This window comes from Lygodium microphyllum, chromosome 3 (assembly GCF_053477565.2).
Source record: "Lygodium microphyllum isolate KBCC chromosome 3, Lygodium_microphyllum_v1.1.10, whole genome shotgun sequence".
In the NCBI taxonomy this organism is placed as follows: Eukaryota; Viridiplantae; Streptophyta; class Polypodiopsida; order Schizaeales; family Lygodiaceae; genus Lygodium; species Lygodium microphyllum.
In genome coordinates, this window is record NC_141137.1 from 174168419 (window position 1) to 174181699 (window position 13281).

Genomic DNA, 13281 nt, shown 5'->3' on the forward strand with positions numbered 1-13281 from the left:
ACGAGTCAATTGGCGATATATATATCTCCTTTAAAAAACTGCCGCCCATCGCCATATATATATATATATAGTAGTCTGCGCCGTCTGTACACTATTCTCTCTCTCTCTATCTATATATATAGTATTATATTTATTCAATTCAACACTGCCGCCTGCACCGTTTATTCTACGCCTTTGCAAACTACCATCAAAGGCCACGGCCCACTTGCTTTAGTTTTGTAATTTTAAGCTATTAAAAATATACTGCATGTCAAAGGGAGCCACACAATGGCGCACAGATTAAGGTTATGATAACTATATATATATACTTACTGCAAGATTCTTTGGGTTCCACGTTTACACTCTCCAACTACTTGGCAGGCCGTAGTGAAGCTCCTCCACTAGCCCTCACCTTGTTCTATATGCACCTAGTGTGTTCACACCTAGGTAACGGATAACATTTGATATATTCACCATAATGCATTTCCCATTCATACTCAACAAATTAGTCAACACAAAGACATCGAATTCTAACCCTACATGTCTCAAGTGAATACACAATCTCCATATCGATAGCTAAGGCACACCCAAACAATGATCCTTGCTAAACTCTTACAATTGTGAGGAGAAGAAGGGGGTGTGTTTTCGTCTTTTCCTTGGTTTGCTATAATCAACACCTTGTGAACTACATAACTCATGCACATTGTGCTGTTTTGTAAGATTTGTTTCCTGTGCAGGCATCAGAACTTGGCGTCTGGTAAGAAAATAGTGTTGGCTCAACAAGTTTGGTCAGCAGGCCAGAGAATAGTGGTGCTTCAAGTGGCTCAACATGTTCGATTAGAGGTGGAAGTCATCCAACAAACAGCAGGTAAGGGCACCAGATACACATGGATGCATGCACAGATGCATCATGGTATACATATCTATACGTTTGTATATGGCTTATTTGACATGTGCATGCATATTGTGTTTATGACAATGTATGTGCATATATGCAAATAGAAGATAGCTATACTACTTGCAAAATAAAAATCATCAAATTTGACCTGTGAGAGGGCGGATGGAACCGTGAACTGTAGACATCCCCCTATTTCACCACACTCGTCCAACCAAGATTTGACCGAGTTAGCCCATCATCAATGGTCAGCTGAGCAGCTGCCTGGATTCTCCACGCCGCCACCAGGATCAGTATCCATGCAAATTCTAGGGAGATGTTTGATAGAAAGGCAGTTGCATGTGAGGTCGCATGTGAATGAAGAACTCGTGGGAACCAATTCTAATTGGGATAATCGTTCTGCATATAGGCAAAGCCGTCATCAGTATAGACCACAAAGTGGCCCACAAGGTGTGCGAGGTAAACCATAGGGATCATGTCATGTAACAAAACCTTTTCACAGTCATCAAACATCAGCATCCTTAAAGATGTCCACAAGTCCTAGACAGCTGCAGCAACTTAGGAAGAATATATGCTGCTCAAAGGTGCTTGAAGCAAGAAAGGCCACACCCCACTACAGTGTTATAACGAACTTCAGGATCACACTCCCTTGTGTGGCCAATTGGAAAAAAACGTTTTGCAGAGGAATCCACCCTACTCTCGTTCTGAAGATCTTCTATGGCTTTCCCAAAGGATTGCTTATTCCACTAGCTTTGACTTGTCCTACTACCTAGCTGTGGACCTTCAGAACCTTTGCAGCTCTTGGCAGCACATAACACTCACGAGGGCCAACTGATGAAGGTCCATGACAAGCAGGAAGAGAAGTAAAAGAATGCACTCGTTCCTCCTTGCAACCATTGTAGCGTAGGCCCTTCCCAATAGTTGGTGAGAAAATTCCAGAGATGTTGGGGTGAAAGAATTGAAGAAAAGAGTTGCTTCCATGTTCACAAGATTAGCTTTCAACTTCTCCACGATATCGCTCCCAAACATAGTACTCAAGAAGGTGGCCATCGTCACAGGTTCGATGTAGTAGTGTCTACTCTTCGTACACTCATGCATAGCTAGCATGATAACAATCCGGGGTCACCATCTTCCCCCTAATACCTTTATGCACCACCATCGACGCAAACCTCCATCAGCTTGTCTAGAAAATCACCCAGCAATTTGTTGTCCTCAACATGCAACAACATAGCAACACCAGCAGCAAGAGCCGCTCCACAGTGGCTCCCTGGCCTTTCCTATCTTGACAATGGTCCTCATGTGCTTTGCCACAAGTTGCTGTGGAAGAGACCCCCATGCAGCCACATCAAATCCCGCAATACAAGCAAAAACAGCTAGCTAAATCCCGAGTCACCCAGCTCAGTTCTGTGGGATCAACAAACTTCATCTGTGCCAATAGAATGGTTGCAGCTAGCTTGTCTTTTGTGTCGATGAAATCGTAGTATGCTGCCCCGAGTGGCCTCCAATATCGTATTACATGTTTTGGATTTGTGTTTACATCACTCACTGCTGCTGGTCTCAGTGCTGCTAGCCTGGGTAAGAATATCACTATTTCCAATCAAAAAAATGGGGCGGTAAAAAATGAAAGTGTGAGCCAATCTCACACCTGGGTAAGAATATCACTATTTCCAATCAAATAAATGGGACGGTAAAAAGTGAAAGGGTGAGAGCCAATCTCACACGGACTGGGATCTTCCTCTGCAGCTGTGTTGCTAGGTCCACCACTTTCCAATCAGTGCCGAATACAAGACTGAAAAAGTTTCTGCAGCTTGGGATACTTCTTAGCGACCTCCTGAACTTCGAAAACCTCTCACCTAGCTCTCCTACCTCGTCTACACACAAAAGAAGCAGTGACTCACACATGCTCCAGCTTATTCACACCTTCCTCTAAGAACAGCTCACACTTCTCTTCATTCCATTTTGGAAGTTCTGAAGAGCTGAGAGTTGCCTGGAAATGATCACATACTTCAGTTAAGAGGAAGAGGTCTTGGTCTTTATGTTGTGCATGTATCCATGCTTCACATGTCATGCCATCACCGCTTATAATATGCGTACTGAGGACTGCCACGATGCTTGCAACAAGTGTCAAAGTTTTTCTCACTAGATTTTGGGCCCAAAGACAGTTCTTCCCCATTGCCCAAAGCTAGCTGTTCCTGGCTTGCACTTTAGAGACATAAGCGGCATTTACGATCAACTTACCTTAAGATCATTATTTTCATCCTCAAGAAACTCCTCGAGTGCATCTTTGAAGACAAAGAAATCTTCTCCATTGCTGTCTTCACTATTTCCAACACATCCAGTGTGAAGGTGCAGCAGCCCGGAACATAGACCCTTGATTTGTCTCGTGACATTGATCACCTTACCAGCTAGCTGCAAAAGGGTTCTTAGGGATGGGATGGGTTCATCACGGAGGGGATCACTAAGAGAGAAAGAGGCACAATTGCCAATGCTAATAGGACTCGAACTGACATCAACTGGAAAGGAAATGCCATGGCCATCTTCACTAAAAACAGGACTATGGCTTAGAGATTCAAGCTCTGCATCTTCACAGGCAGAGCTATAATTATCATCACATATAGACTAGGAGATGCAGATGCAATGGGCTGGGATGTCTATCTCATCAATAGCTGGCATTGGCCCAGAAAACACATGGAACATATTCTTTGCTTCAAAACCTTCACTATCTTCTAATGTCGAAAAGGAGCTTATAACCAGTTAGATGGCGTAGGAGTGATGCGAACCATGCATGATACAAGTCCTCCCAATCCATCCTGAATGCTTTGGGCCACAGAGCATCTTATTAGCAGACAGCCAAAGCTTGAAGGGTCACTACCGAAAAGCTTATAAAAAGAGACTTGATGGGCGATGCCTCTTATAAAAAGCTTGATGGGCGAAAAAGGGAGAGAGACCCAACGAGTCCATGCCTTTTGGGCCCAGACAAGAGGCATCGACCAGAACATGCAACTGATTTTGCTGCGCAAGGGACATCCATTGATATGAAACACGAGACTGAACTGGGAAAACAAAAAGTCCTTTCTTCTGCCCTTTCTAGATGTGCTGTTACTTTATCCAGATACGATCCAGCCATGATGCAACAGTGAGGCGAGAAGAGCTGGTGAGGAGACCTGGATTCGCACCCAGCAGCCTCTTGAGCTTGTTTTTTGTCTTCCTACCAGTGCCACTAGTGAGCTTCTTTTCAGCTCAGTTGAGTAAACCCTCAAGGAAGGCCACCTAAACTTGTCCCTGTATACCCTAGCTCCACAATCCAAAGCTCTTTGCTCCATCCAACCCACAGATTTCTCTCATAGTCATATATAGTGACAAGTCGGGACTAGTATCCCATGGATATGCATACGCAAACAGCTTGAAGGTAGCTCCACGACTGGCAGTGAAGACAATGTTATACTTAGCACTAGAGATGTTGAGAAACTCCATGATGCAGTTGCAGATGGCACATTCCATGGTGAAGAGGTTATGGGACAGAGACGCCAAAAGAGAGAAGGACCAGGAAACTCCATGATGCAGTTGCAGATGGCACATTCCATGGTGAAGGGGTTATGGGACAGAGACGCCAAAAGAGAGAAGGACAAGGAAAAGCCCTCTTCCTCTGCAGACCAAATCCACAGTAATTGAGGCAGGCAAGCACCTCTTCTTCAAGATGGGAGTATTCTTGGAGACGGAGACGGTAAGCTTGGAGGCTCTTGTGGATATGGGCACCGCCGTAGAGGGCGTTCGGGAAGACCTCCATAGCTGCTGCTGTTGCTGCCAAAACTGCGGAATCGGACGAGCCCAACAACTGTGATGATGGGTTGTCCGTAGGAGTTGTCATGACTGACGTGTACAAACTTGGCGCCGTGAACTGGGGAGATTTTCTCAAAGTTAAGGATTTTGAGCTAGGATTTCACATCGCTGATGATGTGAAGCTAGATTTGCTTTCTCCACGTCCGCGAGACGCGTCTCCAGCAGGTTTTTGCCCCTCTCTCTCTCTCTCTCTCTCTCTCTCTCTACTCGTTAATTATGCACTGATACGGAATTACACACTAAGGCTGGGTTCACACTACCGGAACTAAATGGTGGCTTTCCGAATTGGCAAAATCTAATTGGTGGACCCCATAGGAGGAGAATGAGTATCGGCCTCTAAAGGCTGCCTGTCCAGCAAGCACGGAAAAATACTCCCTACACATGCGGGTCGGAAAGTTGAACCCACATCACATGGCTCACAACCATCCGTTAATCTTGATGACGGGGGTTAGCCAGTGTGAATCATTAACTCTCCTACCCGTCATTGTCACTACCAAAAGTGAATGGTGGAACTTGGAGTTGGCGAAATCTAATTGGTGGACTCCATGGACGAAGGAGGAGAATGAGTACCGACCTTTTCCGGCAAGCACGGGAAAAATACTCCCTGCACATGCGGATCGGGAACTTGAATCTAGATCACATGGCTCACAGTCCTTCGTTAATCTAGGTGAGGTGCAGATTTGACGCCGAGGGTTAGCCAGTGTGAAGCATTTAGTCTTATGCCCTTCATTGTGCCATTCGCAGTCTGAATACGGCCTAAGTGTAAGGAAGAAACACATACCACTCTCGACGGATTTTGGTCGACGCTAAAGAGGTGGGATCCACGGGTAAGGACTCCATGCACGATTTTTAATGCGATTTGAACCGTCTGATCATGGCAAAAAAAACTAGGGTCAAATTTGTGAAACTAGGCCGACGAAAAAAACTTGGACCATCTAAAAGTGATGGGACCCCTCCAAGCTTTGATTGCTGGTGTCGGTCGACATCTCTGGCGCACGAGAATTTAAACTTCCCCCTTCCTCTTTTTCCCCTGCTTCCAATGCACACATCTTTGAGCAAGATGCAGAGATACCTTCTTCTAATCTCAACCCACAGGTCGCCCACTGCACTCAATCTTAGTCCATTGGACATGCTAGCCACCATGTCGCCTGCTAGGCATGCAAGTGTATATGGGGGACACGATGATGGCGGTGGAGAAAGTGTGCTTGAGCAACTCAATATTCTGCAAGAAACCCAGCTCAACACACCTACCATGCATTCCAATCTGGTAAGTACACTCAAATCTATCATTTGCCCATTGTCCTGCCCTACTTCAAGATTGCAATAGGAAATTGGCCAGGAATAGCATGACTTGGACATGGCATATGAAGCTCCCACACCACCTACATCGCTACCCTTTGTTTCCCCTCAATGGAACCTGGCAGGTGCAGGGGATCAACACTTGCACATCACTTATAAGTAGAAACCAACATTGCTCCTGCCTAGGGCATTTATGTCCAAGAGAAGTGCTGGGCTGGATAGAGATACATCGACTCATTCTCAGGCTCTCCATAAAGCCTCCATCTATGTATTCTCTAGTTGCTTCACCTTTCATAGTTCAATAGTCGCAATTTTGGGTGCTGGCAGTAAGAGGCCAAGGCCTTCTACAGTGCGGGACTACTCGGAAGGTTGTGGTAAGAATGTCAAAAGAAATGGTGACTGGAGACAAGATGCTAGGATTCCTTCCATTGATGGCATCACAATGTTGGTGAAACTGGTGGAGGCAAGGATGGATGGTGATCATGAATGCTCGCAAGGACAAGTGTCGACTGCAAAGAGGTATGGTTTGAAGAAACAATCAGCTATACTTCTACAAAGATTAGCACCCCACTATTGGCAAAAACTAGTGGCTTCTTAATGATGAGCTTTGGCAAATTTCTTGCAAGATGGGAAGTGAAAAGCTAGAGAGAATGAAACTATTCTGCTTTCTTGAAAGACAATATAGCTAAGAGAGGCCTCACCACATATGGCCGTGGAGTATATGCTAGGGCACTGATATAGGCAAGATAGGGAGGCAATTGGACGATCACTTCGAATTGTCCAGGGAAAATGCCAAATACTTCATGGACACTTCCCATTTCTTAGGGGAACAGTAAACAAAGTGCCTGGGCTTTGGTAAAGAGGACTCTTCAGGAGTTTAATTGCATCTGCAGGAGCTTGATAAGCAAGCATAGTTGGCATTCAAGATTGGATCTGGATGCAGCCTCTATTTTAAAAAGCAACGATGGGTGGAGAAATTGCAAGGATTTGAAAATGTTGGGGACATCCCTGGTATAGAAGTAAGAAATCAGTTCCGTTTTTGGATAGAGATGCTGATTATTAGTGCATAGACAAACTCAAGGTGGCATTGACTTTATCATGCTTCTATGAAGATGACAATGAATATGAACACACTTTCATTTACATTGGGCAACGTGGGAATAACTACAAAGGAGACAAAACAAAGTAGTGACTAGCAGCTAGCTTGTGGAAACCTTGCCCTTAGTAATAGCCACAAAGAGTAATAAATAAACACACATTTGGGATTTAATGGAGCATTGTTAATAGCTATGATAAGACTCGTGTATATAAAGCTATGTGCAGTGTACAAAGTGGACATACGTATGGGATGTGCCAGTGATACAAGGATGTTTGAAGCTGTGGGGATGCAGAGAAGATATAGCAATGATTTCAAGAGCTTTGTAATGTCTTTAGGATAGTTTAGATGTCAGAAAATGATATTTTAGGATTATATATAGGTTTAGGACCAATTTAATACTATTTTGATCGCCCAAGTGTGGGTGGAGGTGGGGCTATATAAGCTTAAAAATCCTAAAACGTGAATCATTTTTATGTGGACTCATTTTGGAGCTCTCATGGAGAGCTTGAGCGTGTTAACACTTGGATCCAAGGTAGAGTACTCATAACTCTTGAAGTTATTGTGTTTTGATTAAGTTATGTAGGTTTAAGTGTATATTTTCTTTGATCCCAATCTTTAGCATTTGTTAGAGTTTGGTTTAGCAACAACTAACCGTTTGTGTGGTTTCTTTCTTGTGGAATACGACCGTGGAGCTTAGTGGGACCGATTCCACATACATTTTGGCACTGTTACCGGGAAGGATGACCTTCGCAAATGAGGAACACAACAAGAGAACGGATTCATAGACGCGTGCTGTAGACACATAAATTATTTTTTGCGTTTATTTTTATGTTTATTAATACATTTAAAATTGCGTCTATACATGTGTTTATACATGCGTTTATTTCACTTAGACGCAAAAATAGACGGCGTAAATAGACGCAAAACTAAAAATTAAAAATGGGCGCTCAGAATTTTTCGAGACTCGTTTTACTGTGCGCGTCGATGAAATTCAGCAAGGTATGCTTCCATCTCCTTGATTTCTCCTCTTACTCTTGCACTCCCTTGCCCTCCCCTTGCCCACCACCTCTGCCCTTCACTTCTTTGCTTCTGATCTAGGGTTTTTTGTGCATGAATGTATGTTATGGGGATGAATGCATCAATGTAGGTACTCTTTTCTACTTCAAGGCATCTTCTACATCTAAGGTAAGCTCTCTATTTCTTTCCCCTTTGTAATGTAAACCTAATCATGCTAATTGCTTTGATGTAATATATTTTTTGTTCATATATAGGTTTCAATGGTTCAAGCATTTCAAATAAGCTCTCCAAGAAAGCTTTAGCTCTCCGCTTGTACTACATCTCCTTTCAAGTTCATGATTGTATGTAATTTTTTAACTTGTGGATGTCTAATTTAAATTTTAATTCATGTTTAATGTTATTATTTTAATTAAACATGAATATAGTACATATATATATGTTCAATGTATAAGTTTATATGTATATATAAGTATTTATACATATATTCAATGTATAAGTATATATGTATATACCTAGTATATATAGTATATATACATATGTATAAGTTTATATATCTAGTATATGTAGTATATCTAGTTTATATATATGTATATATCTAGTATATATAGAATATATATATATATATATATATATATATATATATATATATATATATATATATATATATATATATATATGTATGTATGTATGTATGTATGTATGTATGTATGTATGTATGTATGTACATATATATATATATATATATATATATATATTCTATATATACTAGATATATACATATATATAGATATAGACATAGGTATATATCTGTAGTACGTAGGTATATAGTATAGGTATATAGTACGTAGTACATTGGTATGTACTATATAGTTATAGGTATCTAGTATATAGTATGTAGAAGTATATATCTATATAATATATAGATATAGACATAGATATATATATCTTTACATACATATATAGTATAGGTATATATATATCTCTACATACATATATAGTATATGTATATATATAGTAGTACATATATAGTATAGATATATATATAGGTATATATATATATTTGTATCTAGATACATTTATAGTATATAGTATGTAGTATGTTCACACATAATAATATTACCATGCACTCACCATACAAAGCATATAAAGACCTGATAACATATAATTATATATTGTAATTTATAACCTACAGTCTATTTACCGTTAGATAGTGTCATATTTATTTATCCAGCTAAGACCTAGGTGCTTATGTGCCCACAAGTAGAAGACTAAAAATGTAGAAAATTGCTCACATTTCTGATTACAAAAAACAGGTGAAATAGACTATATAACACTAGTCAGACTATGTAGTCAGCATTCCTTTTCTAGAGCATACGTTGCCTTCTTTGTGCCCACCAAATCTTGTAGATTTTGGAAGAGACGTATATATGTATAACAAAAAACCGCAAGACGTATGCATGAAAATTCCGTTTTTGTATGTTTTTTATGTTTTTGGATATATGTATTGTTTTTTTTATATATGTACATATACATAACCTTTATTATATACAATACAATGTGTTCATATATTTTTATGTAGATATATATCTTATTTGATTTAAAAACGCAAGGCATATTCATAAATATTACATTTTTTTTACATTTTTAAAATTGTTTTGATATATATATTGTGTTTTTTCAATATACTCATATACATAATCTTTTTTATATACAAAGAAACGTACGCATATACTTATATGTGTGTGTGTGTGTGTGTGTGTGTGTGTGTGTGTGTGTGTGTGTGTGTGTGTGTGTGTGTGTGTGTCTCCTGTTTTATATGAAAATGCAAGGCATATGCCAAAAAAAATTTTTTTTTTACGTTTTTTATTTATTTGGGATATATATATTCTGTTTTTCAAATTTATACATATATATAACCTTTGTCATGTATAAAAAACATATTCATATACTTATATATATATATATATATATATGTATGTCTTGGTTAATAGAAAAACGCAAGATGTATGCATTAAAAGTACGTTTTTTTACGTTTTTTATATTTTTTTAATATGTGTGTTGTATTTTTTTTATATGTACATATACATTACCTTTGTTATATATATTAAAATATATTCATATACTTTTATATAGATATATATTCATAAATAGCAGCCCTTCACCATTGCCTCATGAGGTAGTGGAGGAGGAAGTGTTGGATGATATGGTTCGCGATTTCTTTACGCATCATCGGATTGAGGGAGATCAATGCGCAGAGAATGACGAGCTTTTTTTAGCAACATCGATCCCATTGTTTGAGGGATGCACCTTCTTTGTTCTATGAGTTTCATTGGAGTTGCTCAACCTACAAACAATGTATGGATGGAGCAATGCAAGTTTGAATGCGTTGCTCACGTAAACATTGCTTAGTACTTGATTGAAAACCGTCGTTTTTGCATTCTTTCATTCTTGCTTGTGTAGGTCATTTATGCACCTAGCGTGGAAAATAATAGATGGTGGCATGCCATCCCCATCTTGCCACATTCTAAAGTAGTATACAGTACTTTCATGGCAACGGTGGAGGATGATGTGGTCGACAACAAAAATGAATATTGTGACTCTAAGATGAGAGTGGAGGATGAGCATGTTGGAGATACTGCCATTGGTGATGATGAGTATATTGAGGATAGTAGCTCCTCAAGTAGTGGAATCGATTTTTTTATAGGCTTAGATATTAGTGTAGACGTTGAAATAGACAGTTTAGCAAGGCTTGACCTTATTGAAGATGAGGCTGAATCCTAGATTCCTCAAGTTTGTTCATGATAATCTTTATGCAATGTCTCTCTCATTTCTCATGTCTTGTTTTGTTGTCATTTCTTGTTTTGTTGTGGATGATGTTATGTATTAAGCATTAAGCATTAAGTATGTTTCAAGTTTGTGGACATTGTTGTTATGTATTAATTATTCAGTATTAAGTATGCTTCAAGTTCCACGTTTGGGTTTTTCTTGTGTATTCTAATTTGTGAAGTGAATGTTGGCTTGGTGCAGTATGTGGGGATCAGGAGCAAGGGGATCAGAGTCTGGGGGATATTATCATCCAGTTCTTGATCCTGAGAAGGATGCCCTCGCCAGGAATCAAGAGCAGTTTATACAGGCGGTGGAAGCTTTCTTTGGTCATCCGCCCATCCCAGAGGAGTTGTGGACATACACTAAAGGCTCTGCTTTGCCCACAACTAGACCCACTCCCCTCCCCTCTCCTTCTTTCTCATTCACTACTCTTTCTCCTTCAATTGCAGTCACTCCAGCGGGGGGCTCTTCAGTCATGCCTTCCCCTATTACTACTCCTCCATTCAGTCCATTCGCATGTCCCTGAGCCGGTATAGACCCCACACCTCCTGCGACTCTTCCTCATGGTTCACATCATAGTAGTAGGGAGAGTGGACATAGGGAGAGTAGGGAGAGTGGAGGGAGGGTGAGTAGAGGGAGGGAGAGTAGAGAGAGTGGACATAGGGAGAGTAGGGAGAGTGAAGGGAGGGAGAGTAGAGAGAGTCGATATAGGAAGAGCAGGGAGAGTGGAGAGAGGGAGAGTAGGGAGAGTAGGGAGGGTAGCTATAGGGGGAGTAGGGAGAGTGGACATAGGGAGAGCACGGAGAGTGGCCGTAGGGAGAGTAGGGAGATTGGAGGGAGTAGGGGAAGGAGAGGGAATAGAGGGAGGGGATGCATGGGGGCGTGCTTTGGGGGTTCCTCTAGTTCGGATGGTGAGGGAGATGGGCATGAGACATATTACTCTTTAACTATTGCTGCGGGAGGGATTTTAGATGATAGGAGGGGACGTGAGGTTTTACAGTACTTGCGGCAAGTAGTTGCTTCAAACTACAAAAATTATTTCAAGTCTTAGCCCAAGCAAAAGAAATCCCACTTCAATGAAGTCCTTAGAGCGATGCATGCGGCCTACTCAAATCCCAAAAATAGCCATTTTGATGAAGTCTGGGCGAAGAGAAAAGTAGGCGAGATCCTGGCTAACAAAAAGGCTCTCCTTATGAGGTAATCTAGGGCTTAGAAAGATCAGTTGGATCGAGGAGAGCTAGGACATGGCATTCCAGGCAGTGCACATGCTCGTGAGTGGGAGGAGGCGATGTAGAGAGCTCATGCGGGCGGGAGTGTACGACACCAATGGGCGCGACGGATCCAGATGGAGAGATATAGATCGTCTCACTATGGCTCTAGAGGTGTCGCATCTTGGCAGGCTGAGTTTGTAAGTACTCTAAACCATGTTTGTTAATGAGACTCGATAAATGCATGTAAATCAGTTCTAACCTATGGAATGTATGATAATTGGTCTTGTGCAGTTAGAGGTCGTGGGTAGAGAACCCACTGTTGCGGAGATAGCAGTGGGTTCTCTATGGAATGTATGATAATTAGTCTTGTGCAGTTAGAGATCATGGGTAGAGAACCCACTGCTGTGGACATAGCAGTTCTAACCTATGGAATGTATGATAATTGGTCTTGTGCAATTAGAGGTCGTGGGTAGAGAACCCACTGTTGCGGAGATAGCATATCACCATGGACACAACAGACAGTAGACATGGCAGTTCTTCTACGATCAGGATATTATTACGTACGAGCAGTTCCTCCGAGTGACAGAGAGGCCCAAGCAGCAGGTAAGAATCATACATCTTGTATCACATGGATATTTTTTTGATAATACTAATACGTGGTGTGTGGCCTTGTATAGGATGATGAAGAAGGCGAAGAAGGCGAAGAAGATGAAGAAGAGCACGAAGAAGACGATGACCTTGATGATTAGCATGTTCATCTCAGACATGGCTCTTTAGAACGTAGTTCTCTCTTTTTGTATGGTATGATTAGCATGTTTGTCTTAGACTACCTTCTTTTGAGGCGTAGTCCTCTCTTTTGATATAAGCTACGCCAGTAACGCCTCTCTTTTTGGAAAATTTATTGTACATTGGCCTATATTGTCCACTCTTTTTTGTAAGCTACGCAATTAATCTTGCAAATGTATGGTTGTCCTTAAGTTTGGAACTAAGTTGTCTTTATGTGGAGTACTTGTATTAATCTGAAACTTCAGGATGAATGTTAATGCGGGTGGGCATGGATTATATGTGGAGTACTTATATTAATCTGAAACTTCAGGATGTATGTTAATGTGGGT

At 40.9% G+C, this 13281-nt stretch overlaps 1 protein-coding gene and 2 pseudogenes across 2 annotated transcripts in view; 1 reads left to right on the forward strand and 2 right to left on the reverse strand.

The window, feature by feature from the left end:
- LOC148039216 (uncharacterized) overlaps nucleotides 1–4742 on the reverse strand; it is a 35269-nt pseudogene extending 30527 nt beyond the window's left edge. Inside the window, exon 1 of the transcript XR_015690375.1 lies at nucleotides 3113–4742. The product of XR_015690375.1 is annotated as an uncharacterized LOC148039216 (transcript). The remainder of the gene's footprint in view (nucleotides 1–3112) is intronic.
- Nucleotides 1280–3097, reverse strand: LOC148039218 (uncharacterized; annotated as a pseudogene).
- LOC148039219 (uncharacterized) lies at nucleotides 4739–11794 on the forward strand. The gene is made up of 4 exons (XM_087675103.1): nucleotides 4739–4879; nucleotides 7810–8111; nucleotides 8260–8297; nucleotides 11157–11794. Exons 2-4 carry the CDS (start codon nucleotides 8052–8054, stop codon nucleotides 11479–11481), a joined length of 423 nt encoding a protein of 140 aa, XP_087531229.1. The 5' UTR covers nucleotides 4739–4879; nucleotides 7810–8051; the 3' UTR covers nucleotides 11482–11794.
- Nucleotides 11795–13281: the final 1487 nt, after the last annotated feature.

Bases quoted from the DNA above. Each gene is read 5' to 3' on its own strand.
- LOC148039219 (XM_087675103.1), top strand. From the start codon at position 8,052: ATGGGCGCTCAGAATTTTTCGAGACTCGTTTTACTGTGCGCGTCGATG. The intron at 8,112-8,259 runs GTATGCTTCCAT...GCATCAATGTAG, and splicing joins CGTCGATGAAATTCAGCAAG to GTACTCTTTTCTACTTCAAG. The intron at 8,298-11,156 runs GTAAGCTCTCTA...GGCTTGGTGCAG, and splicing joins AGGCATCTTCTACATCTAAG to TATGTGGGGATCAGGAGCAA.